This window comes from Dinoponera quadriceps, unplaced genomic scaffold (genome assembly GCF_001313825.1).
Source record: "Dinoponera quadriceps isolate SergipeBrazil2010 unplaced genomic scaffold, ASM131382v1 scaffold566, whole genome shotgun sequence".
In the NCBI taxonomy this organism is placed as follows: Eukaryota; Metazoa; Arthropoda; class Insecta; order Hymenoptera; family Formicidae; genus Dinoponera; species Dinoponera quadriceps.
In genome coordinates, this window is record NW_014555972.1 from 4,191,106 (window position 1) to 4,218,526 (window position 27,421).

At 47.0% G+C, this 27,421-nt stretch overlaps 1 protein-coding gene across 2 annotated transcripts; it reads left to right on the forward strand.

Annotated features, from left to right (window-relative positions):
* Positions 1-26,838, forward strand: LOC106746177 (failed axon connections). 2 transcript variants are annotated; one of them, XM_014622444.1, is made up of 4 exons: positions 1-661; positions 22,135-22,473; positions 23,783-23,935; positions 24,971-26,838. In XM_014622444.1, exons 1-4 carry the CDS (start codon positions 311-313, stop codon positions 25,325-25,327), a joined length of 1,200 nt encoding a protein of 399 aa, XP_014477930.1. In that variant the 5' UTR covers positions 1-310; the 3' UTR covers positions 25,328-26,838. The 2 variants fall into 2 exon arrangements, with proteins under 2 accessions (XP_014477930.1, XP_014477931.1); XM_014622445.1 differs by having other exon boundaries at positions 2-661; positions 23,798-23,935.
* The last annotated feature ends 583 nt before the right edge of the window (positions 26,839-27,421 follow it).

The following is a 27,421-nucleotide window of genomic DNA, read 5'->3' on the forward strand; positions in this document are numbered from 1 at the left end:
AGGCAACGACGGGAAGGAACCGGCCGGCGAGCAGAAAGAGGCGACGAGTAGTGCTTGGCGTACGGTTTGTGTTGTGTGCGCGCTACCCGTCGAGACAGGCTCCAGCGAGGAGTTGTAGGCTTTTACCGGGAGGAGTAGGCGTCTCTCTCTCTCTCAGCGCGAGCGAACAAGAGGGAAAGCATCTCTCTGCGACGCGACAGTGGTAGAGTCAGAGTGGAGTAGCGGCCGGGAATAAAGAGGCGACAGGAAAGAGAGAGAAAGGTAGAGAGAGAGAGAGAAGGAGAAAAGGGAGAAAAACGCACCGGCAAGAATGACGATGGCAACCGAGACGGAGAACAACGGGCCCGAGAGCAAGGAAATCAAGGACGTGAAGGAGATGAAAGAGGCGCTGAAGGACGACGCGCCGCCGGATAACAAGCAGGAGGAGAAGGACGCAGCGAAGAAGGACGAGGCGGCCGGCAAGAAGGACGACGACGCCGCCGCGGCCGCTGCGGGCGGCACGAACGCGGCGCCGGCGAAGGCCAGCACCGTGCACCACCCCGACTACGAGAAGGATGTTGTTTACCTGTATCAATTCCCGCGTACTCCGCTTCTGCCCTCCCTGTCCCCGTACGGTCTCAAGGTGGAGACGTGGTTGCGACTCAACGGCATCAAATACGAGGTAAGTGCCGCAAGGCGTTTATTCGTTTTCTTTTATCCTTTCTGTCACCGGCTCGTCGACGGGCTTTCTGACGGACGCGCGTGTCTGCCTGCCTGTCGATCTGTAACCCGACGCCGAGGGAGAGAAAGAAAGAGAGAGAGAGAGAGAGAGGATCGATTTCCTTTATTCCGTGTGTCGTCCCGTCGTGCGTCGCGAGATTATTATTATTATTATTATCAAGTGTAAAACGCACGAGATACGTGACGACTGACGTTTCCGATTCGTTCTTCGGGAAAGCGAGCTTGGCGCGCGTGTAGCTTGTCAAATGGACTTGCCACGGCGGTCTCGGGGTGCGTTTGACGCGAAGGACGCGCTCCGCGAGCGGATTAACCTTGCGAGCGAGAAACGGGTCCTCCATCCGGGTTCACTCATTCACGGTGACTTCGGTTGCAAATGGCCAACAACAATGGACGGTGAAATCTCTACGTGATTAAAGAACCGCTTTGACTTGATTCGAGTTCGCTCGACATCGATCTATCGATAGGCAGCACATTGCGTAACGTCGCGTTGCCGCAATGTTCACCGTCAACGTGACGTCGGCCGATCGTCTGGAGGCTGCACATTCATTCCGCGTATCGATGCAGCCGATTTATGCGGGTCACCCGAGATGCAACGAACACGCGCGACATTTCATTCGGCAGGAATCAGGGTGTGGATGAAGGGAGCGCTCTCTCAGCGGCGCGTTCCTATCTTCCTCCCGATGCGCTCGAGATGCTCTTTTGTTTATTTAACTTTGCTCGTTTCGGCCGGGACTAGATTGCACTTTTTGCCTCTAGAGCGAGACGGAAGTGTATCACTTGGCGTTGACGGGGAAAGGGGACAAAGTGAAAAACGAACGAAGGCCTTTTGTCTGGTTATTCGGGCGCTCCAACCTCGACGTGTCCTCCGCGTGTGTGTGGCCGCGATTTACGACTCTCCGAGTCGTAATTTCAACGGCATTCGGAATGCGTTCGAAGTCATGAGAGAACGTCATTATCGAGCGAATCCGCGCCGGGCGGATTTGTATATTGTTTACGTGCGAGTTTTGTGGTGAAGCTTCGTCCTACGCTGAAAACATCCGTGTCTCCCTTTTTCTCTTTCTCTCTCGCTCTCTCTCTCTCTCGTTCTCTCGCCGGTTAAGTAAACCTGTCCTTTTTCTTTTCACGCGTTAACGATCGAACGGTTCTGCACTTCGCGCGTTGTTTATGCACGAACGCTCCCGATAGGAGATAAAATCGTGTGCATGGAAGGAGAATCCACACGTGCTTAAATGCGTATCGCGATGTCTTTGGCGTAATTATCATGCGACGTACAAAAATGCATACATAAAGGCGGCCTTCGCGGACCGCTTCAAAATGGCGGCCGCTGTCAACTTTCGGAGTAGTGGTGCATTCGACCTAGGCGTATGCCCCGGTGTGAGAGAAGCGGTGCATTGCGTTCCGTAAATTCGCGCCCGTGACTACGCCGAGAGAACACTTATCGCGTCGATGAAAATGCATGACGGAATTCTACTTGATTACGACTGTGAGAGTAGAGTGGAATCTAGTCGTAATTAAGAAGGGGAAAATATGCGAGTGTTAATAGGAACGATAGTATTTTCTCGCTCAATTGAGTTTCTCTAAGCCCGGAAAAAGAAACGCGATATTTTTGCGGTTGTGATGAAATTCATAATTTCAATCATAATTTTTCATAATCTTGCTCCATACTTAGAAATCGGCAATCACCGTTCAAAGAAACGTATCCGCTGGACAAATTTTGTTGATACAGTTGCTGACCAAATTTGTTCGGTGGACTAAACATTGCACTTGAAAACGTTGAGTTCATTTAAGCAAAATTTCGTTCGTGATTCAACTACAATTTTTCTCTCACAGCGATAGAAAATTATAGCTGCTTTTGCTGCCAAACATATTGTTATAGTAGCAGCAACATGTATGTAAGATTATTGTCGCTACGCTAACATTTATTAGAAAATGGTCCTCTTAATTGTTTTTACGGTTAAAGTTAGAAAATATGCTTGACATCGAAAATAATCATAATTTTCAAATCAGTGCAGTGCGTAATCTCGAAGAACTTATCCTTCGGCCGGTTTAAATCGAACGAAACTTCTTTGTTCCGCTGTATCTCCGCGAGGTTTCGTCAGAATCGCTCTCCGGAGGGATCCTCGGCGCGACTCTTGCGCGCTGACCGCGAGAACTTGATTCGGGGTAATGTTCAGCGTAATGTCTATCCGCGGCATGTCCGCGCATAGCTTTTGACGGGAAGCGCTCGGTCGTTTCTTTCCGCTGCGCGATTTTATTGATATAGAAAGCGGGGCATCCCGTTCCAAACGGCAGGAAAACGATCTATACGAAAGTTCCGCGCTATCCCGCGGTGTATCGTTACGGCCGCGCGCTCGTTTCGGTCCCGAGAAACCGCGAACGCGAATAATAATCGCTCGCTTGCTCGCGAATCGGATTTCGGGCCCGTTCTTTCCCACCGTCGTCGTCGCCGTAATTGTGCCGATCAGGACGATCTACGCGGTCACAGCCTCACTCGATGTTCCCCCTCGAGAATCGATCGTCGCCTCGACGATCGATTGTGTTGCTTCTCTCGCGATGCTCGGGCTTTCTCGCGGGAAAGTTAAAATTTTTCCCACCGAGAGCGGGAGAGAGAGACAGAGAGAGACGACGCTCCGTCGACTCGCGTAATTATCGCGATTCATTAGGACGATATTGTGAGCGAAAATCATCGCTAATGATCGGGATAATGGTCAATTGAGGTTCGCTCGTCGGTGCGCTTTTATATCTTCATCGTCGGCCTGCAGGAACAGCGGGTTAACGGGCCTCTCTCGCGTTCACATCGCCGGCGAACTGTAATCGATACAAAACGTTTCCAGCTGTATCGTAACCGAGGCGACCGGGTAATCCGAACTCGCAGTTTTATTCATTAAAAACGGATTTATGCGGCAACACGAATCGCGGCAGTGATCTCAAAACGTCGAATTCTCTTTTCCTCCTCGCCGTCGATCGTGGAAGCAGATTGAAAAATATGCGTGCTTGTTTCACTTATTTGCGAGATGTCGACCAACGACCCTCACAAATTTTGGTGTTAATTTAACACAGGATAAATAAGTTGAAGAATACCACGAATATTGTGTAAAAAAAAATTAACACAAGATTAATATCCGTGAATGTTAATCGGCACTGAAATATAAAATCTGTTATTTTAACGTTTACATATATTGAATATCGACTCAACACAAAATATATTGAGATAACACAAACACAATATATTAAATTAATATGGTTATATCAAGAATTTAACAAAAAAGTCTTAACGAGGACCGATTTTAACGCAAAGTATAAGATGTTTTTTACCGTGTCACGGGACAGACATTTTCCACGATTAAATTTCGCCGGTAGAATTCCGTCGGCGATCTCGTCCGGTTATTGCCCTCTCGTGGGCGCATTTGTCTTACTTTTACATTGTCGCTCTTGCCTACCCTTGCGAGTCGTTACCCCGACATCTGTTGAACATAACACTTTCCTTCGGAAGGGAGCGGCAACGCGCGACCGATCCACGACTGTGTTAAACAGAGGAATGCTTTTCGTGCCTCTAACGCGTGTGTTGTTGGGTGAGGCTCTCCCTCTCTCTCTCTCTCCATCGATGTCGCAAAGAGAGAAAGAGAGAGAGAGAGAGAAAGAGAGGGCGCCCCGAGAATACTAACTAATCTAACATAACGATCTTATCTCTAATCTTAATTTAACATTCTTGTCAATACATTCTCCATTCAATCATCGATGCACTTTTTTCCACTCGCGTAGATTTCTCGTTTTCCGGTAATACACGTCATGTAAGTTCACGCCGCAACAATGTACATCGAGTGACAATATGATGCGTTTTCACGTCTATTCCGATCGCGAAATAGTAGAATTGGAAGAAAAGAGAGAGAAGAGAGAAAGAAAGAGAGAGAGAGAAAGAGAGAGAGAGAGAGAGAGGTCACAGGTAATACGGAGGAAGTTCCTATTGAACTAATCATTACCAAGATAGCTATAAATAACGAGTGGAATAGTCGTGATCAATTGGTCAAGTTGTGACCAATTTCATTCCGCCGGCGAACGCGCGCATGCTTTCCAAGAAACGCTTCCTTTTCGAACCCCAGTATTACCAACCCCAGTTGTTTAAGTACTTTTTTGTCACTTTTTCTTAACTAATATCACGTCACTAAAAAATTCATTATCGTCTAAAATAGGTTACGGGTCACTTTTTTTGACCTATCGTTAAATTTGTAAAATATAGATGGTTCTATATTTTTTTTTTCTGAGCAATTTAATTCTGAGTAATTTTTTTACTTGATTTAAGTAAATATTATACTTGATTTAAGTAAATAATGTACTTGAATTTAGCGCTTTGGTTGCATTGAAGTAATATATTTACTTGATCCAAGTAAAATTTACTTAAGCCATGTAAACATTTGTTCAGAACTATTAGAGTAATTATTTATTTGAATGTAACACATTTTCTTCAATGTGAGAAAATAAAAATGTTATTTTTCGTTTTAAATAGTTTTAGTTACTTTCAGACTTTAATAAAATATGTTGCTTTTGGTCACTATTTTGATGTCTGAGAGGTCACTTTGCTAAGAAGCAGTCATTATTTCACCTTTTTTTTCCGATGACTGGATGACAGAATTAGAATCCTCTCTGTCTCTCCCTCTCCTTTCACCCTCCTTCTCTCTTTCTTTCTCTCTCGCGCCCGCGCGCGTTTTGCATTAATACCTTTCATTTAGAAGAACCGATATCTCTGGATATAGCGGATATAGAATTGTGCTGCAAAATCCGCCCGAACAAATGCGCTTCCTTTCATCTCCGCGAAACGACATTTATTATTCCAGCTCTGAATTTAACCTTCCCCGAATGAAGAGTCGCGCGAATGACGTGCCGAGTAAACTCGGTAACTAATCCACTTGATCTGGCGGTCGAACACCGAAAAGAAAGAAAGGATCGCACGGGAGAAACTTATCTTGAAATGCGTGCCGACAGGTCGTTGCTTCCTATTCACGAGCGCAAACGATACGGAGTATCTTCATCGCGAGACGCTTTTCTCCTCGAATGAGAGAAAAGTAAAATGTAACTTCCGTCTGAAAAACCCAGAACTAGGTGCTGAGGAACGCTGTCGTTGCGCGAGAATGCAGCCTTCTCGTTTGTCACGTTTCCCCAACTTTGCGCTAAACCAACGAAATTTTTTCGCTTCCACATTCCTGACTTAAGTAACGTTCGATGTCCGGATCCCCGAGGATACACGGTGAACGGATTAGATGTTCAAGTCGACGAGCATCTAGACACGTAGTGCGCGCATACCTTTAAGGGAAAAGATACCCAATAACGCGAAAACATATCGGATATCGAGGAACTAATTAGATACATCGACGAGATTGGACGATTAACTCTCTCGGAGCAGTTTCATCGACGAGGCGTGTTTTTCACCCAGACTTGTTACTGATCTTTAGAAGTTAGACATTTCTGCCTCGATTATTGAGTGAGAGAGAGAGAGAGAGAGAGAGAGAGAGAGAGAGAGAGAGAGAGACGAAGTGTGCTGAGCACGATTACAACACAAGCTTTGATTTGACCGAGTCGAATCCTCGTCGCCACGTGTTACAGCCAACGGAAAAGATGTGAACGTGCAAAAAAATCGATATCGACGATATTTCAAAAGGGATACATGCGATACGCGCGAACATTTATTACCGGTTAACGGCGCTTTGCAGAAGAACGATGCAGAAACAATTGGCAAATTATTAAGTGCAGCATCCGCCCGTTAATCCTCTCGGTGAGTGTTCACACGTGTTTCGCACCCGTGTCTGTCAAGGGTTCCCACCACCAGCGTCGCCTGACTGTAACACGCTTAGGAACAGTAACGCGCCTCGTGGACGGTCTCGCTCGCTCCGGACGGCAGCTCTCGAACGATGGTGTTAGATCTCGATGCGCGCGATACGCACGATCCGCGCGTAATGAGAGTAAAGTGCATAACGAGGAGCAGAGCCTCTTACAATGAGGATTTTAATTGCTTCCCTCAAAAAAGAGAAAAATAGCGAATTAAGCGCGCTCGCTCATTACGACAAATGGGAGAGAACGCGAGAAGGAGAGAGACGTCTTGAATCCTCGGGACGCACGCGCGCGCGTGCTAGTTAACGTTAATCCGACGTTTATTCCCCGTAGATTCTATTTCTCTTTCTTGCGTAGACATGAAAGATTTATGTCCAAACTATCTTGATGCTTTTCTTATCTTTCTCTCTCTCTCCTTTGTGTTTGCACAGGACGAAAGATACACTGCGGAATTTTCTCGTGGATTTTCCGGCCTTGAACACGCGATTTCCCCCGAGTGTGTGTTCTCGTTATCGAGAGAGAAAATTAAGCGTTGAGATTTCCGCCGACCTGGTTCATCCCGATTCACTCACTGAGCAGGGAGAAGGGCGAGGAAGGAAAGGGCGGGGCGGTGTAAGAGATGGCTCGGAGCCCCGAGTCGGTACAGCTGCACGCATCTTTGACCTTCGGTCATCGCATGAGCGTAGCGCACTGTGGCCCGAATTCGAAGGGGAATTGCGAAGATATCAAAATATGGGAGTTTTGGTACACATACAGATACACGTGATCTTGTAAAGCAGTTGAACGGCACATGAACAAACGATCCCATTATGCCGCGGCGATTCTCGATATTGTCCCTACACCGAAGAAAGAAACCGAAAAACCGAAATTCTTAGGATTTTCCTCCCTATCGAAAGGGAAACACGAGACTTTTGTCGAAATTTTTTCTTCAAGAATCCTGCCTTTTATTTGAAAGGGTCTGGAAGTCGCACAAAAAGTATCGTAAATCCAACGGCCCACGCTTGGACGGCCGAAAACGACCTGAACCGATAAAACTTTCATTGCGCGTTTAACGTCCAGATTCTCTAGATTTCTCCATATTTACGATATTACATGTAATCCCGGCGTAGAGACAACCGTCCGAAAGAAATGCCCCCCTCGAGGTAAAAGTGAGGTCGATCACGGGGGCAGTGTTCGTAGCAGCGCTAGTTTTATCTACAATTATAAAAGGCCGCCGCGATGGCTTAGCGGGATTCCTTTTGAAGGGTACTCCGTAAAGGACATGATCAACACGACCGAGTTATGAGTATGGGCTGGGTCGCTTGCAATTTAACGAGCCGTGAAATTAGCTGAGTCATAGGATTTAAACACATTCTGCGAGAAAGAAAGAAAGAGAGAGAGAGAGAGAGAGAAAAAACAAAGTGCTCCCGGTTAAGTCAGAAGAAGCCGCCGACGATATTTTTCCCACCGTGTCGTTCGTTCGTCCGTTCGTTCCCTCGCGATGCTTCTGCCGATTAAGAACCAAATGATTTAACCGTTACGGAACGGTGTTATTCATACTTACCTTGAGAGAGAAAGAGAGAGAACACCGGCTCGTAAGACGAGCTGAAAAACGTTATGAATTTAGTTGCGCGTCTGTTTACGTGTATGGAAATGATGGTTTCTTCAGAAAAGATGAATGGAGGTGACGCTCATCACCGAGCCGTGAGCTTGCGTGAGATCGCCTCGAATCAGGTTGGGAAAAATCTGTTAAAGATAGCTATTTCTTGTTTATTTCTGCGATATTACGCCCACTTTTCTTCTAATCGTGTTTATGTGAAATGAAGGTACATTTCTCTTCGGAGGACATGCTTTTGCCACCGATATTTCCGGAGCGCGCGGTATATTTATATACGCGCGCGCGAGAGAGAGAGAGAGAGAGAGAATGTCCTGGATCTACCGGCTGTTCTTTCAACCGCTGCAGCCGCTCAAATGTCAGACTAAAATGATCAGCCGCTCAAATGTAGGACTAAAGTGATAAATAAATAAACCTTATCGTTCAGTTAATTCAACGTGCTTAGCGTTAAACTTAACGGAAGTGCGAGTCTACGATGATGCGCACTCGGAAAATGCGCGAAAAAAATTCGAAAAATCACGTGGAGAAATGAGCGTCGAAACGCGACGGGATGACCACGTCGACTCGGCAAAAAGAGACGCTGCGCGCGTTGTATTGTCTGCTGTGAGAAATCTGCTCGTCGGATGGATTTTCCCGGGGAGAAACTCTCTCGTGAATTCTTTTATCAAAGAAAAGAATGGAGCGATACGACACGATGACGACGGGGCCGATATGCATTCCGGCTACGCCACTGCCATAACCTGTTTTAAGGTATACAGTCGGCTAACGGCGTTGACCGTGGTTATCGGCCACGGTGCCTTCCGAGAGGCTTGCGAAAGGCAGAAAATACAATGTCAAACGACGAGGAGAAGAAGAAGAAGCAACAGCAGTGGTAGTAGTGGAAGTGGGGATGAACGAAACGAGCGTACCACTCCGCGCCTCCTCTAGCTGCGCGTTTCCGGCGATTTAAAGACCGCGACCTGCCTCAACCGTAAAGTAGGTGCATATTTTCCTCACCTGCGACCAAGTAGCCGAGTACATACGCACGCACGTACGCACGCATGCAAGCGAGTGAGCACGTGCGTACGTGAGTGAGCGAGCGAGCAAGCAAAGCGCGTCGTTGAATAAAGGATACGCCGTTGGTAAACTCGCTAATCTAGGTGGACGAAAGTTCGCGGATAGAGTTTCACGCTGTGTACTTTCGTTTGTAGGGGCCGCTTTATCACGGTAACAAAACTTGAAACGTTCCCTAATACAGCTGTTGCTGTTGCGTATATACCATTGAAATTCCACTTAATCCGAATGAGAGATTATCATTATCCGTGCTGGGAATCGAGTCTCGAGTGAATTTCGGCCTCTCGCTGGTGAATTCGTGAAAAATGAAAATTTCTCAAATTTTGGGAGCATTTGGAGGTGTTAACTTGGCACAAGTTTACGTTAGAAGGGGATAGATTCACGATCGCCTTCCGGATTGATGTTCGTTCGCGAGAATCGTCGATCGACGGTGCCGACGACGAAGGACGACGACGAGAAAATAGCTGATACACCGCCGCGCTTTCCTCTCTCCGCATCTGTAATTATTGAAATCCAAGAGTCTCCTTCGCGACTCGCAACAGTCACGCATCAATCCTACGTCTCTCTCTTTCTCTCTCATTACATACACGTTCATTGTCGCGCATGCTGCATTATTCGCCGCTAAGAATCTCGTATCGCGCGTGCCAAAGGCCGGCCTGTTTCGTATCGGCTCGGCGCGAGAGCGCGACGGGTGCGGAATGAAAATTGATATTCATAAAACATCCTCCCGCGACAGGACGCGGCTACGACGTCGACCACCATCGCGACAAAGAGGAATGTATAAGGCCGATCACGAACGGACGGACGGAGCCGCGGCAGTGCACGCTTACGCTCCTTTATATAGCGATGTGCGAGAGCCCCATCGAGCAACGCACGTATCGTGCGCGTACGAGCGAAGCTAGGATGGGCAGTTCTCGGGCGAGAATAATGCGATACATATTGACGAGCTGCCGATGCTCTATGGACAATTTTCACGCCGCACCGCAGAATCGCTTCTTGTGTCCTCCCTCCCTTTCCGCACTCTCTTTTCCTCTTCTTCCCACTCCTCACCCTCTTCCTTCTCTTGTCCACGTTCGGCGGTTCGATGCGCGTGCTGACGGTGCGGATGATCTATGTTCTTTGCTGACCTGATTAATTCCTCCGCGAGGCAGACGGTATCTGCGTTTTTTTTCGCGTGTTTCGCCTTTAACCCTCCGTTAGTCGCGATATTTTTCATTCATACATGGTCGCAATATATTTCACAGATACCATTAGTTTTCGTATTTTCCTATTTTCTTCTGCTTCTTCAAACAATTCTTCTTTCATCCTTTGACATTTGATACATTTCAGTATTATTAATCATTTTGTTTTTAAGACATAATGGTGTCGTGTTCATAATTTATAGTAATATTCGAAATACATACACGTATACATATATTTAAACACTTATATACCTCTTTCTATTATTCGTGCATATTTTAGAGCAACTGGTATATAAAAATAGCACTAATAATACAAGTTAGAAATAACGTATTCAACAAGTTAGAAATAATGTATTTGTAATATTTCGCACATACGTTTACCTCAACTTCGTTTCAAATTAACGTTTATTATTTAGATGGTGAAATAATTGTATAGAAACGTAATTTTGCTTGACAAATACTAAATTTATACATAGCCTTTTTGATGCGCTACTGAAAATACGACACTGAGTCTCATGAGAGTTTTCTTAATGAAGACGATCCGCACTGCCCTTATCGCCGTTCAAGCCGATATATCCGCGATGTTTTTCGAATGCGACTTCTCGTGTCGGATTTCGAGAACGGCACGCTCGCTCATACGGAGGAAGTGGAGACGGTGTTTGCCTGGCTAATTTTAACAGTCGGCCGAGATTATATTCGGTCAGTGTCAGGATACTCGACGGTGTTGTCCGATTAATAACGAGATCGGCACACGTTCTCCGCTCTCTCCTACCGGTGTACGCATTATGCGTTAGTATCAATTTGATAACGCGCCTGGAGGAGGAGGGAAGAGGACAACGACGTTCTCCCTTTCGTAAGAAAAACCGCGAGATCGAGAATTCCAAGTTTTTTCCGCGACACGCGCCACACTTCTCTCTAATCTCTCAATCGAAAGGTCATGACACAGAGATAGGCACACGGTCGCGAGAATATTTATCTCGCAAAATGCAAGACTCTTCCCCTCGCAAACTGTTTTATTCCCGTCGTCGTCGGCGGCGCCGTCGCGTGCGCGACAATCGAACGATCGGAGATAAGTTGGCGCCGTGGATCGCAGATTGGAATTTCTTCCGATAATATAAACCGCGCATTCTGTCGCCAAGAAACAGAACGACAGACCAATGCGGTCGCTCGGCCGCGGTAATGACAATACTTACGTAATGCGGTAACGCGCGCGGAACGGTTGTAAATTAAACAGATTCCAGACTATTATGATTAAGCGAAACGCCAGCGCCGCTTTTTTTTTCTCATCCGACGTGATCAACGCGCTCTGCGCCGCAATTATTCATGAGGCACTGTGCGTGACTCACCAGAATGGTATGTCCTGGAATCGAATCTTATAGCACCGCGATGCGAATCATCGCAACGCGGTCATACGCTCTCCCGGGAGTTCCGCTCTCGGAGAGTGTGTCGGTTTAGATAACCGCGGGGATTTTCTCTCGTAGGGACTTTTAGCGTGCGTAAGGGAGGAAGAGGTGTTGCGCGAGGACGACGAGAGGTCACCGCCGGTGAATCACACATCCTGGAGGATGCGGCGCTCTCGTTCGATAACGATCACGAATAACGCGCACGATGAGACACGTCGAAGTGTCGCGTCGAGCGTACACCTGACATGTATGCGTAATTTTCTCCGGTCGAAACGCGTTATTAAAAAGGAGGAGGCAATCGAACGACGAACGACGTCGAGAGAGGAAGGATGCGCGTTGTCGGTTGATCGTTTAGCGATCGTTTATCTTGTCCTAATGCGAATATACGGATGTTCATGTCGTGTCCGTTACCCCAAATCGATCGGCGCGCGCGATAACGTAATTTCAACGTGGTTTCACGCCATTTAACGCGCGTATTCCGCTCGGTGCGTTCTCGGTAGCGAGTATGAGCGCAACCTCGATTATCATGTGCTACGACGTATATTACCCGGACGGCTACCGCATGTCTCTCTCCTCTCCTCTCCTCTCCGGTGCGCGCTTCTCTCCTTAAGGAGCTGTTTCGTAAGGCGAAATGAGTTTAAGTCGAGAATTCGATGAAACTTGCACTTTGTGCGTGCACTGAAATATTATCGGACTGCTCCTGCAATTAGGAAGAGATCTGATCATTCGAGAGCCGAGATATTCGCAACTAAAGTTGACACTTTTTACACGTGTTTCTTAAGATTAGCGTGCTACTTCTTATTTCTATTTGTGTCTTCTAAAGTAAAAATAAAATTTTGTTGGAAAACTGCTATGATATTAAAGACTAATATTATGCACAAATTTCAAAATTATAGACCACTTTGTTTTGAAAATACAGCGGTGTAAAGTTTATATAGTTTGTAATAATACATATCACGCGATATGTGTCACGCAATCCGTGTAACATATACGAAATATACATACGCACATACTTAAGCATTTATATGCCTCTTTTGTATTATCTGTGCATTTCTATTAGATCAATTGATGCATAGAATTGATAAGAGAAATAGAAAATAATATTTCCATATTTGTAATATTATGTACATATATTTATCTCAATTTTGTTTCAAATTAATATTTATTATTTCGATACTGAAATAAATATATACACGGTAAAAAAATTAATGTCAATTTAAGATTCATATATTCTCATGTATAAGTAAGAATATATAATATTATATGAAGATAAAACTTGCCGACGTGAAAAAGAATATGATATTTTTAGTGGAAGCTATATAGAATTTCTTGCGATGCAAGCAAATTTTATCTTCACATAAAATTACATGTTCTTGCTTATACACGAGAACATAAGTCTTGAATCGATACTAATTTTTTTCCGTGTAAAGGAATGTAATCTCGCTCGATAAATAATAAATTTGCGAGTGGCCTCCTTAATGCGCCATTGAAAACACGACACTGAGCCTCGCAACCTCCTTAAATACGCAATACCCACTTGTTGTCGCTCGCGACATGCGTCCGTCCGTTCGATCAATCGAGCACGCATCAGCGTGCGCCTTATCCGCAATCCGTGTAATGCGATATAGCTCCGATATTATCGATCCCGTTATGCGATATTATCCGCGGTAAGGCGAACCTCCGAGTCGCTCCGCGCGTTTCAGATGCACAAAAGTCCGCACCACCTGGACGCATCATCGTTACCAACGAGCGTTACGAACTGCTTCCAGGTAACGTAACATCGACTTTACGTTTTCCGCGGTCGCGTTTGTCATCGTCGTCCTCGGCGAAAAATGCACCGTACGACACGCTCGCGAACCCGCGAACGATCCTCGTCGCAAGATTCACCCCCCGCTGTCCTCCTCAAGTACCTTCCGTCCTCTCGTTTTTTCCGCGTCGATTGTCACCCGTTGTTTTCCGTGTGTCTAAACGCTGTAACTGAGCCTGTGTCATCGGGGAGCTATCTCGTTCATCGCAACTGCACGGAAAAAAATTAGCCTTAAATCAAGAATAGATATTCTCACATATAAACAAGAATATCATAATCTTCCTGGGAGACTTTTAGTCTTGATTTCATTGAATTTGATGCATTACTTGAATATAATTCAAGACTAAAAATCTTCTAAGAAGATTATAATATTCTTGCTTATATATGCTTATATATCTATTCTTGATTTAAGGCTAATTTTTTCTGTGCATTCGAAGAGAGAGAGAAACACCGGCCGAGCGAGCCCCTCTCCCCTAATAAAAGCGTCCCCTTGGGTGATGCTGACTCCGCACGGAGTTCCCTCTCGCGGGAAAAACGTTCCGTGATGATTCCTTCGGGGAAGACGCGGCATCAAGATGACCATTTGCGAATCCCGAAGCGTCCCGGGCTTCTCTCATTAAGGTCTCCTTAATTGGAAACAATTGATTTTTCACCAAGGCTCGCCAAGAACGACGCCGCGTATCAGCTCGGAGAATCCGCGTTAATATCGGGTTTCTTCGCGTATTTATACACGTGGGTGTTATTAGGGTCGCACACAGCGCGCGCGGCTTTCGTCGCCCTCGATCGATCTCCCTCCCGAGAATCAGAGAAATGCTGAGACGCAGATCTCCTCTCTCGCGAGTTATCTCGCTAAACGAGGAAACCTATTGTGTGCGTTCTTCGCCCGGTTAATCCTCCTCATTGCCCTGTTGTTTTAAACTTGCATGATTCTAGAGACGCGGCCCCGCGGCTTTGCGAACGATAGTTCATGTAAATTATGCATACAGAGTACATGAACAATGTGCGTATTGTTCTTCTCCTCTTGGCGTTCTAACTGCGCGTGAAGTACGACGTATTTAGCTCGTACTTTTTACCGTGTCATGCGATTCACTAGAGCAAGAAAGAGCGAGAAACTGTGCGCGCCGAGTGGTATCTTCTTCTTCTACCCCCCGTCGAGACTTTTCTCGCGGAGAAACGTGAAAGTGTAGGTCAAAGTTGCGGAAAATTATTTTTTTTCTCCCCTTCGGGCGAGGGCTCCCAACACTGCGAAGAATTGCAATTGCGCGCGCGCACGCGTTATCGCGGAGGAATGGAAAAAATTTTTCATGTCACGCTCGTCAAATTTCGCTTTTCTCGCCGCTTGGGTTTCATTCCTCGAAGCTCCAGCTGCGAGGTAATCAGATCGTCGTCTTCTCTACCGCGATTGCAAAAGACGACGTGCACACCGCGCGAGATGAGTGAAAAAATTTTCAGCTCAGCAACTTCGCTCGGCGGCAAAGAGCATCCTTATTATCGCCGTGCGCGCGTGCTCGTTCGTCACTTTGCACGCTGTGTTTCTACGGTTTACGAGGATCACGTGGAGCAACTGTACGTCAACTGCAGTCACTTAGGTCTAATTAATCCGCCGTTATCACCGGTGTGCACGCACCCGAGAGAGAGAAAGAGAAAGAAAGAAAGAGAGAGACGAGGATCTCGTCCGCGTGTACGGGGCGAAACTTCTTTTTCGGTGGCGGCGCGACCGGCTAATTTCGAGTGCGGCAAAGCGCGTATATAGAAATAAAAGCGACAGAAATATACACGCGGGGGCGGGAGGCGCAGTTCCTAAAATAGCGGCGAAAGACCTCTGGAGTCGCGATCGCGCGCGTATCTCTTGCAACAAGAACAAAGCGCGTGGACAAAGAGAAAAGTCCGCGCGCGGATGCGTCGGTGGCGTGAGGAGGCGAGTGAAATGAGAAAGACGAAGAAAAAGAGAGAGAGAGAGAGAGAGAGAGAGAGAGAGAGGGAGAGAGAGGGAGAGAGAGTGAAACGGAGAAGGGGCAAAGGGAGAAAGAAAAGGAGGGGTAAAGAGAAAGAGAAGGACAGAAGGAGAGGAGAGGAACGGGCGGGCGGGTTAGGCAGGCAAGGCGGTGACTGGCAAGCGTTCTATTACATTCCATTAGTCGGTGACTAGATTGCCCGGCCTGGAAATGCGATTGTCTTCCTCTCTCCTCTTCTTCTGCCGGAGCGGAATCGTAACGCGCTGCGCGTCCGCGCGCTCATTGTATTTTTCGCGAGGTGTGCTCGCGCCTCTCTCGTAATTATTTTACGACTCGTCGCACGCGTTCCGAGAAAAAAAATTTTCAACGAAGGTTTTCTCGCTACACCGGAGACGCTCCCCGCCCGCGATGATATAATTTATTAACCTTTGAGTCGCGCACAGTATTACCGAAGGTGAAAACGGTCAAGTCGATTCGACTTTAATTTCGTCCGACGTGTACACAGAGAAAAAGGTTTCTTTAGATTTATCGAATACAATTTGTTAAATTTGAAGAAATCTTTCTCTCAGTGTACAAAAAGTGCTGGATTCAAGTAAATAAATTGCCCCAATACTCCTTAGCGAAATTTTATTTGAATTGAGTAAACATTACTCGATCCAAGTGAAAATTTGCTAAGGAGTATTGGAGTAATTAATTACTTGAATCTAGCGCTTTTTTCTGTATAAGAACATACGGGAAAAAGAAGTAACTCCCACAGCTAAAAGTTAGCTATCCATTTAATAGATCTAGTAATTAAATTTCAATTGTATTATACAGGCGGCCGAGTCCTTTTTTCTGTATGCGTTTCGAGCTCGACGAGATTCGGGCCCCGTGTCACGACGCTTGGAGGCGATTTCTTCCTGCCGAACGGGACCCGTTCAGCTGTTCGCCGAGGAGAAGACGTCGATGCAAGTTGCCGTCGAAGCCGCGTGGGCCGAGGAGGATCTCATCCTTCGTCCGTCCCGGTCGCGCCCGCGTTGAGGGAACGCTCACGTTCGTCAACGCGCTACGGCGCTGCTCTCGCCGGCCGCAACATAATTGCGGGCCTCCGTATCCCGGCAGCTGTAAATCCCTCGCCTTCTCGTCTTTTTCTTCATCATTCGCCTCCGCATCTCGCGCGTGCAGTGGGCAGCGCAGGCCTGCCGTCGTATGCGCGCACACGCAGACACTCTCTTCTTCGTCGTACCACGGTATGCCTGCATACCGCCCGCAATATGTCCAATTTAACTCCTTCACCGTAGGTTTTAATTAATTAATCTTCCAATTGAACCTCATTACGGCTTATCTTATCGCGCGGAAGGAGGCTGCGATCGTTCTTCTCTCTCCTCTCTCTTCCTCTCGTCGGCTGACATTCCTCGACCGCGAGAAATTCATTCTACGCCGGGAACTGGCAGAGAGGGGGCGGGCGGCAGGGGTTCATTGCACTCCATAGAAAAATAGACGACGCGTGCCGATCTGCGTGCGTTCCCGAATGCCGAGACGGCGCTGTCTCGCGTTCTCTCACCCATCCACCCGGTCACTTGAGAATAGGGCTTGCCCTTATCGGCGATACCGTAATCGCAGTCGCTCGCTGCGACGACGTTGTCAATCGTGCCATAATAGAGGAGAGATAAGACCGTTTGTACCATCGGCGTTAATGCGCGCGGTGATTCACGGAGCTTTTAAGATTCCTATCTGCCCGAGCTCTAATTGGGCACGCCTAAGAGAGGAGGAGACGTGAAATCGCACGAGGCACAACCTTCCTGAAAGTCTCTTCCGGGTATTCTTAACGTTGTCTCTCGAGACGGCTCGTGCGTCGAGTGAAATCGATTGTAGAATTTCATTCGCGTCCTGTGCGCACTTGTGCTCTCCCGCAAAGAAAAAAGATGCTCCAATACGCTCGGTTCGTTTCGCGAACAAAAACGCAAAGAGAACGATACGAATTTCTTGTATACGTGGTGAAGTTCTGTCTTTGAAAATTACGACGACGTCGAGACTCGAGCCTCCTCTTGGCTTCGAGACGTGCTATTCAAGAGCTATTTATTGTACGGAAGGATATCGACGCGCGCTTATCGCGTTTCGTAAGATAGTTTACGCGACATGAACGAGCCCCATTGTGCGACTTTATGGTGTCACGCTCGAAGAAACAACGGGTTAAATGTCGAGATAATTCACCGTTCATGAATGCGAGGCGTCGTGTTTCTCCCAATTTGACCGATTACCGCCAGAGAGACATAAATGCGCTTCGCATAGTCGGGTGTCTATTGATCGCGTGCCGCGCGTATTTGACGTTGCAATTCGAGATCACATCTTTTCTATTTCGGTGGACGATTTCATTACCGATAGCCGATGGAAAAGCCCATCGCGAGCCGAGACCATCGAGTGTCTGAAATTCGTTCGTCGAAGAGTGCCGATATCAAAATGTCCGATTTATCCCCTCGAAGTCATTGCGCTCGTTTATTTAATTCCGAACGTAGCTGAGAGAGATAGAGAGCTTAGCTCTCTCGGACTGTATCGTTTCAAAGATGGTGGTCGACTAAATTTCACCGAAGGCATTTCTGAACCATCGGACTTACTCTCGCATTTTAAACAACTGGAACACGCTAACACAATTTCACTTGGAAATTCTTATTCCGAGATATCGTAAGATAAGCGTAATCGCCGTGTCGGGAAGGGAAAATAGCTCTCTGGGTATATGAGCGCGCAACCAGCAGCGGGGGTACGACCAGCTCGGCTTAATTTATGTACGCTGTCTAACATTTTGAATACAGCAGTAGGCGAGGTGAATCCAAAGGATTACCTATTAAGCGGCTGAGCTAGCAATCCACTTGATCCGGGCAACGCGATACGCTCTGCGCGCGCGATGCTGCGCCCCTGTATGGCGTTCAATTTTTCCAACTTCCACTCGCAAACGTTGCTCGTTAAAACCGACCGGCGGTTACTGCAGAGGCCGAGTGAGGAATTTTTCAATATTTTGTTAGCACACAATCGCCGGTGTCGAAAGAGTAATCCGGCCGCCAATTGGCGTTCATTTTTGTGCGTTTTGAAGCGCGTCGCCAATCGCGCATTGCGCGTTGCACTCGAGGGTATATCGTTTCCCGCGGCTTCGCCGCCGTGGGCTGCGATAAGTAGCCAGTTACACCGTGTCACGTATATGTATATACGTACATGAATCTCTCCTCCTCGGCTACATCCGTCGTGTTGGAATGCGTTGTGGAAACAGTGCGCGCTTCTAGTCCATTAGAGGACGAGGGGGATCGGACGCGCGCGGGCCGAGAGAGAGAGAGAGAGAGAGAGCAATCTGTCGCGCTGCTGCTCCTCTTCGCGCTATATCATCGTGGTGCATTCGGTATTCATTCTCCGCGAAGAGTCGCGATAATCGAGTTTCAAAGTTGCGGGGGAGGAAGAGGAGGCGGGAAGGAGAGCGGGAAGTCAAGTTAGCGTGTATCTCGCTAATGTATCTCAGCGTGGTTGCGACGGGAGAGAGAAGGGGGAGCAGAAGTGAGGAGAAGAGAAGCGGAAGAGGGGAATATCTCTGATACACTCCGGCGATTCTCCTCCCGGAGAGGATTCTCTCTAACGAGCGTATAGATAATACATGCACGGGACGACGATGACCGTGCTGTATCCCCGAATACATTTCTCAGGCGTTTAAAGGGCCGCGCGGTGGTCCGAATCCAATCGATAGCGGGCGCGCGCGCGCTCCCTCGCTCGCTCCCGCGAGTCCCCCGACCTTCCTGCCGAGAGAAGCGCGCGCTCTCGTACAAACAACAGATCCATTTATTCCACGCGTCTCCTCCTGCTATCGATTTCAGCTTGTCCCGCGGATCGAGAGAAAGAGAGAGACTAGTTCCTTTTTTTTTCGGCGACGATGCACGTCCTTGCAAGCCGTGCAAGCCGACGACGACGGCGCCGATGATGGCGGCCGCGTTCGCAGCACCATCCCGTGCGATCAATATCAGCGCGAACGGCGGCCACGACTACGATCAACGAGGGTGACTACCACGACAATGACGGGGACGCGAGAGCGAGAGAGAGAAAGAGAGTGGGAAGGGGAGGGAGGAGGGGGACTGAAACGACCACCAGCGCGCACGTACACGCCAGGGCCGCCGACGTAGTGTGTCGAGCAGAGAGCGACGCTGCGCCCGGCCACGCGGCGGTGGGGTAGGTAGTCAAGTGGCGGGGAGGGGAGGGGGGAACGTTGCCAGGCGACGGAAGCTGCCTGCTGGCTGCCGCGCGCGCGGCTGCGAGTTCATCGTCCTCCGCGTGCTCGACGCGCTTTTCCCTCGCTCGCGCAGCACACACCGATTCAGCCAGCCAGCCAGCCACCCTTCGTCCGTTTCTTTTGGCTTCTCCGCCGCACCGAGGTCGCGCGCGGAGCCGCGTTTTCACCGCGGCGACCCCGCCCCGCCCCGGCTACTCGCGCCTTCGTTATCAGTCTTGTCAATCCGCCCGGGGAACGGGGATTTAAATAACGCGTTTTTGAGCGGTACTTCGGGAAAGCGCGGCGGGGGCATCGACGAGTACTTGATGTCACGCTAGACCTTGGCCGCGCGATAATGATGATGATGATAATAGTAGTAATAACTTTATTATGCGTGAGTGGCGGTGCATTTGCGGTAAAATAGCACGTAAAGGGCGGGGCAAAAGTATGCTGAAAAGATAAATTGCTATGTTCAAGTAAATATTTGCTACGAAGTATTATAGTAATTTATTTTATTTGGATTAAGTAAATATCACTTGAATATCACTTCCAGTGCACTACATTCAAGTTAATATTTACTTAATCCGAATGAAATAAATTGTTGCAATATTCCTTGATAAATATTCACTCGAAAATAACAATTTTGTTTTCAGTGTACGCTTCTAAACCCCGCGATGTGTATAAAAAAGAAGAGAAAAATGTACAATATTACACACGTATTTATTAAAAAATATATATATACAAAAAGAAAACGCAGCACACGTATGTACGTACGTAATGCTAGTTAAATTCGACTGGAAAAAACGATAGGTACCCTCGTCGTCGAGTGAGAATTGGGAAAATTCGAGGAAACGAACGTGTTATTAAAAGGGCAAACAGAGATAAAGAACCCTCCCCCGGGAAGAAAGATGACTCATTTGGGCAGAGATAGAGGCGCGTTAGCGCCTTCGACTGGCTGACCGGGCCCCTGTTACTGTGTAACTAGCCTGACACGCGCGTATTACACATCTATACCAGCCCTCTCTCATCGATCTCGCCGTCACACTCGACCGAAGGGTTAAAACTGGAGCAATGGGATCTGTCCTTCTCCTCCCGTTGCATCATTGTTTTCCCCGTGTCGGCGATCCCCCGAGCAATGCCTTTAACATGTGACGTGTTACTCTCTCCCCCTCTCTCTCTTTCGTTTCGCAACTCGCTTGAATTTTACACATCGTGGTTCGAATTTTTTTTCTTTTTTCTTTTCATTTTTTTTCTTTCGTTATTTGCGTTTCAGCTCCGTAATTGGCTCCGCATCGTGTCCGTGCGCTCTCCTCTTGCGCCCGTTTCAAGTTCGCTCTTCCGACTCGTTTTGTCGCGCGTCTCTCTCTCCTTCCTCGAGTCGCGTGCGCGTCTTAAACTCCCGCACCGTATCTTCCTCTTCCTACGCACCGGCGCGAACTTCCACACGATTTACCTCCTGTCCTCGTTAATTCCATCGGTTTGTCGACGGGCCCCTCTCTTCGTTTTTCCGTTTGCAGCGCATTAGCGTTCGGTAGAATTGCTGCTTCTCCCTCGTTTGGCTCGCCGACGACGCCGCCGCCGCCGCTGATGCTCTCCATCTCTCACGAACACCGAGCACTTGATCCACATAGTAAATTGCGCAGGCAAGAAGGCACGCTACTACTTAAGAATCACGGAGAAATCCCCGGTTCGCAAGTTTAACGACGCTCGTGCTTTTTTTTTTTTTTAATACGACGTTGCTTGTACGTCCCTTCACGTGACTTTTAATTATATCGTCAGTACCGTTGCGAAATTAGAAATATAAGCTTCGGAAGATGCATTTCCCATCAGGCTATCCTTCTTAGGTTATTGTGAACGAAAGATATTCACCCCGGACGATTTTGGTCCTTCGGTGAGATTTTTGACCGAAGAATTGGCCGAGTCGGTCATGTAGCGGGCCGCTGAATCAAGACACCCAGTACATCAGCGCGTGACGCGTTCGCAGATTACATATAATAAGCTGATTCACCTGTGAAAGCCACGATATCCCACTTATGCGTTTAACGTGGTGTGCATGTATCTATAAATAGAGCATGTGCTCTGCTGTGCGAGAGCATACATGTCCGCCTGTATCAATGCGATATTATTTATCGCGTGCGGCGATTTATTTGTTCAAAGGAGATCGCGTTAGGCGTCATGTGGGATATCGCGGTTCAGTTAGTTCAGCTTTGCTGGACGTCGCATTATCGATGGAAAGAAATTTGAATTTCGAACTTCAGAATCATGGACGGACCGAGATTTTTTAATTTGAAAAAAGAAATCTAATATAGAGAATAAGTTACCTTTTCGTACGATGTGGCTTGAAGATGACCGACAAATGCGATTCGCTCGTTACAGAATGTTGATCACAAGATGAAGTTCCGCTCCAAGAAGGGCCAGTTGCCGTTCGTTGAGTTGAATGGCGAGGAGATCGCTGACAGCACGATCATCCTGCGGGAGCTGAGTCAGAAGTTTGGCAAGGACCTGGACGCCGGTCTCACGTCCGAGCAACGCAGCGTCTCTCACGCCATGATATCGATGATTGAGAATCATCTGGTCTGGGTGGTCGCGTGCTGGCGCACGAAAAATCTCGACCAGGTCCTCAAGGGCTACAAGGTCAATCTTCAGCTCGCCCTGGGATCACGTATTCCCAATGCTATTCTCAACTTCTTCTTCAAGCTCACGTTCGGACGCAAGGTAAGTTTCGCTTGGCGTTCGCCGCGATTTCGATGTGATTTCGATGTGACCCACAACTTGGACGATCAGTTCACTCGTTCCGGGGTCAATCCATCTCAAATGGTACAACGCAGGTTGCTCATCCAATTTTTTAAATCTCATTTTTCGGCAGTTGCTCTACTTTCGTATGTCAATAGTACAAAATTATCAACGTTTTATTTTATTCGCTTCCTTTTAAAAATGGCGATCACCTGAAAATATGACGGTTTTCGAGTTCACACAGATGTAAATATCTCAGAAAGTGATAGGATCCTGAAATAAAAACTACTGTTTTCAGTAAAGTTCATACTGCATTTTTAGTCGAATGTATTAATAATGTAAAAAACTTAATTCATTTAAAAGAAAGGTAAAATAAAATATTGTTAGTTTTTAACTATTGACATGTATAGATAACGACTGACAAAAAGTGAATTTTTTTTAGAAATGTTTAAGAAAATCGAACAAACAGAAAATTCATATTTGTACCATCTGAGGTAGGTTGACCTTTTTTCACGGTCTCCGGTCGTTTTTCACCGTAACACAGATTACGCTCATGCCTCTACGTATCTCGTTCACGCATCTCCATGATTATATTCCACATTATTTCCATAATTATAATAATCGTTACGATAATCTATACTGATGTGACAAAGTTTCTCTTCCCCTCGATCTTCTCATACTTCGATTTTCTTCGAATTTACACGCATGTGTATGTACATTTCAAGCAAATGCTGTAAATCTCTGCAATCTCGTCATTGTACATACTTCCATTTCTCTCAGAGCCCGATAATCAGCCTTCGCATTACGGAACGATCATTTTCATTCGCGACTGAATCCTGGTCGAGGTGCTACGGTTTCGTTTAAAAACGCGTTTTGTTCGCAGCTTCTTCACGTTCAAGCGTTACAATAATATGGAATATAAAGATGACTGTGTGCGAAGTGCAAGCTCGTCAAAGTCGCGTTGCAATTGAGCTGAAGCTCGCCTCGGGACGCGCTAACGACATGGATCGACAGATCGACCGATCGGTATCCCGGCATTTCGAATTCGGGGTATTTTTAACTTCGACCAAGTTTTTGGCTCCACTCAATCGTTATCACAGCTCGTTATCACATTGTTACTATCACGCTATCCCTTGAATCATTCATAGTATATTCGCTTAGAGTGCAAGCCGCTGCGCTTGTGCCTTGTGTGTAGATGTCTATGAATGTGGTAGCTGAGGTAGTGTGCAATACAAAGCAACGAAACGCGAGCAGAGAACAAAGCATTGTGACCGTTTGTAGTGAAATGTAGGTGGATTGGTTACAGGGTGCAAGGAAAGTGAAGGCTCAGGGAATGGGCGTGCACAGTCCGGAGGAGGTGTCCCAGTTCGGCTGTACCGACCTCAAGGTGCTATCGGACACGCTCGCCGACAAACCCTTTTTCTTCGGGGACGAACCGACCACCGTAAGTGTGCCGTTTTAAATCTATGTTGATACGCGTCTTTCATCCGTATCGCGAATTCGTAAGCCATCTCGCATTCGCCCCCGTGAGCGTGCGAAGTAACGTACGAGTACGATACATTTCGCCTCTTGTGTAAATAATAGCCTCAGACACTTGTAACTCGACACCGATGATAGCATCGGTGAGCCAGTTAGTGTACAGTTGCCGTCTGCGGGCGAAACGGTACTCCCTCGTCGTGTTGGGCTTCGTCGCGAAGAAGCTACGTTTGGCCTCGGACGAACGATAATTAACGGTTATCGGCGTTTCGATCGGACGAGCGTTGAAATTTCGGAGGATCGAATTTCCGAATTCGAAAACGGGCCAAGTAGAAATTCAACCAGTTTCCAACCAGTAACTGGCCGGTAATTCTCTGACTAGCTAGTTCCTGATCAGTTTTACCGGCGAAAACTTACAAGTTTGGGAGACTTTTGCCTCGACAATAACTGAATAATGAAACTAGCCAGTTTCCGACGAGTTCCTAATAAGATTTGAGCATTTCGTTTGTTTATTATCTTGCTTGGTTTCTGGCCAGGAAATGGCCAAAGAACATTTTAAGCCGGAATTTTAAGTTTTTGCTGGAAATTGAAATTGCTTAGTATTAACTTACTATTTTCTTTTTTTGGAATACTTGGTGGCAAGTAACTGGCCCAAGAAATAATAGTCAGTATTTTTTGGACAACTTCTGAACAATTACTATCTAATTAATTCAACCCAGTAAAAACTGTCCAGTTTCTGTCTAGTGGCTAGTTTTTCCCTGACATTTTTTTACTCGGGATGCCGAAAACAAACTACTCATTCATCGCGAGACGAGCGCGGAATCCGTGAAATGCGAATTGCAAAACATGCTCGTTGCGGTGCTGCTCGTTCCTCCGTCGATTTTAGTTTCCCTTCGTCGGCAGTGTCGCTCCAACGCGAGAGATCGACAGGAATAGATTATGTACGGACGATGTGTTCAAGTGGTCTCGTCTCACAACGCTGATTTCTCGCTGATTTGTGCAGATGGACGTAGTAGCGTTTGCGCATCTCGCTCAGATCCTCTATATCGACAAAGACACGCCCTACAGCCTGCGAGACTACATGCAGGAGAACTGTCCTAACTTGGTTGGTCACTGCTCGCGCGTCAAGGAACGATGCTTCCCGGATTGGGACGAGATCTGCTCCAGCTTGGACATGAACACGCATCTGCCCAAGCCCGAGAAGCAAGAGGAAAAGGAGGGCAAGGAGGAGGCGAAGGAGTCCAAGGAGTCCAAGGAGGAGAAGGAAGGAGACAAGGAGAAGGCGGACAAGGAGGAGAAGGAGGTGGAGAAGGACAAGGAGGTCGATGAAAACAAAGAAAAAGAGAAGGACGGCAAATAAGCGGTCTCGTTGCAAAGGGAAGTAATAAGTCGTTTTCAAGGCGATTTAAAAACGAAGCCGCGAAGGTGTGCGATGGTGAATAAATAAAGATATAACGAGAGAAAGAGAGAGAGAGAGAGAAAGAGAGAAAGAGAGAGGGAGGCGGTTGATGATCATGGCAAGAAGTGTGCGTGAATATATGCGTGAAAGTGTGAGCATGTGTGGTTGCGTGAATGTGACGATTGCGGAGAGACGAGAGAGAACGTGATGTAGAGAGAGAAAGAGAGAGAGAGAGAGAGAGAGAGAGAGTGCGCGTATATGGTGACGAGGGAAGGGAGTTGCCGGAAGTGATGGATAGCGTATGTGCGAGAATGAAAGATAAAGAAAGAGAGAAAGAGAGAGACTGAGAGGGAGAAAGGGGGAGACGGAGACAGAGAGAATCTGCGTATGCATGGTGTATGCTTGTGCGTGTGCAAGAGAAAGAAAGAAAGAGAGGAAGACAGAAAAAGGGAGAGAGAGAGAGAGAGAGAGAGAGAGAGAGAGAGAGAGAGAGAGAGAGAGAGAGAGATGAGGTTCAGGACTAAAGCTCTCTACTTATACGTATAGATATTAATAGACTCATGTATAATGTTAATACTTCGTTTATATACGTTCAGAAACGCGCCACGCGTGCGTTATTTCATATTGACACTCGAAACACACACGACTGGAGCGACTTATTCTCTATTCCACGCCCTTTTCTCTGCTCTAAGGAAACAAACGAAAAACAGGGCTATTTCACACACAAGTCATTAGAAACGTAGGATTGCAATATACGAACTGCAATAGAGTCTGAACGCAGCAGCTGGGGTCTTTATCGACGGTGGCCAAATGCAATTTACGCTATAAGATACAAGTAGTTACGGATGAGGAAGTTCGAAAAGGAAGAAGCGAGGGGTAGGGTCTCGCCCGCGACGGCGCACCGGTCGGTCCCCATCTACCGGGCGAGAAGAGAGAGCGCGTCCTCTACCGCTCTCCTCGCTTCTCTCGATAATTCTTGCTGTGCAAAAGTTACCTTGCGCGCAACCCCCCGCCGCCGCAATGTGTAACGCGACTTCTTCTCTTTTGATTTAGTTTGCGTTTATTATTTTTTTTTTCGTCTCACGTTCATACGTGTATCGCGCGTTTTACTTTCGCTCATCATCGCGTTGGATGGAGTTTTTCGAAAGATTTTGTAGCATAATAAGATTTTACACGATATATATCATTGAGAGGCTGTCTTAATCGAAAAAAAAAGATCGTCGGAAGAGAAAGGTGTATCATGCGTGTCACGTAGCCGGTCCATCGACGCGACCCGATACTTTCATTATCGATAATACTAATAAAAGTAACACGTTAATATTAAATATAATTATAATATTAATAAGAATTTACAACAATAAAGTAAAATGCTAATGTTAACTGTAATAGTGATAGTGAGGAGAAAAGGAAAAGAAAAAGAAAGAAAGAAAGAAAGAAAGAAAGAAGGAAGGAAGGAAGGAAGGAAGGAAGGAAGGAAGAAAGGAAGGAAGGAAAGAGGGAAGGAAAGAAAGAAAGAACGGCACGTCCGATGTCCGCGCACGCGAAAAAAAAATAGAGGTGTCAGGTCGTCGATCGATCGACTGAATCTACTTCTCTCGTGTTCTTTTTAGTAAAATCGGGACTCGAGTCACGCCAATCGACCAGCTAGCAAACGGATATGTCCTCGGGCAGTCTGAAAACGCGCGCGGCGGAATGCGAATAATGGAACCGGCGGCGCGCGCGGGATATGTAGCTCTCGCTCCTTCCGCTCTCGGGCCGCGCGATTCCGTTCCGCATTGACCGGCCGGCGCGCACCATCATCGATCGCGCAATCAATTTTACTTTTAATGACCACTCATTCCTGTGTGTGTATTTTATACGAAACGACGGGAAAAACGCTCTTTCGCGATCGTCCCCTCTCGGCGATATTTTAGACGACGAGTCGGTGTAATAGAAACCGCGATAAGCGATGGACAGGCATATATTATTACTATTATTTGTATATTATAGATATGTGTATTACGTAGAGACGAATGCAGTCGGATTTAGATACGCGCGAGGATGATGATGCCATCG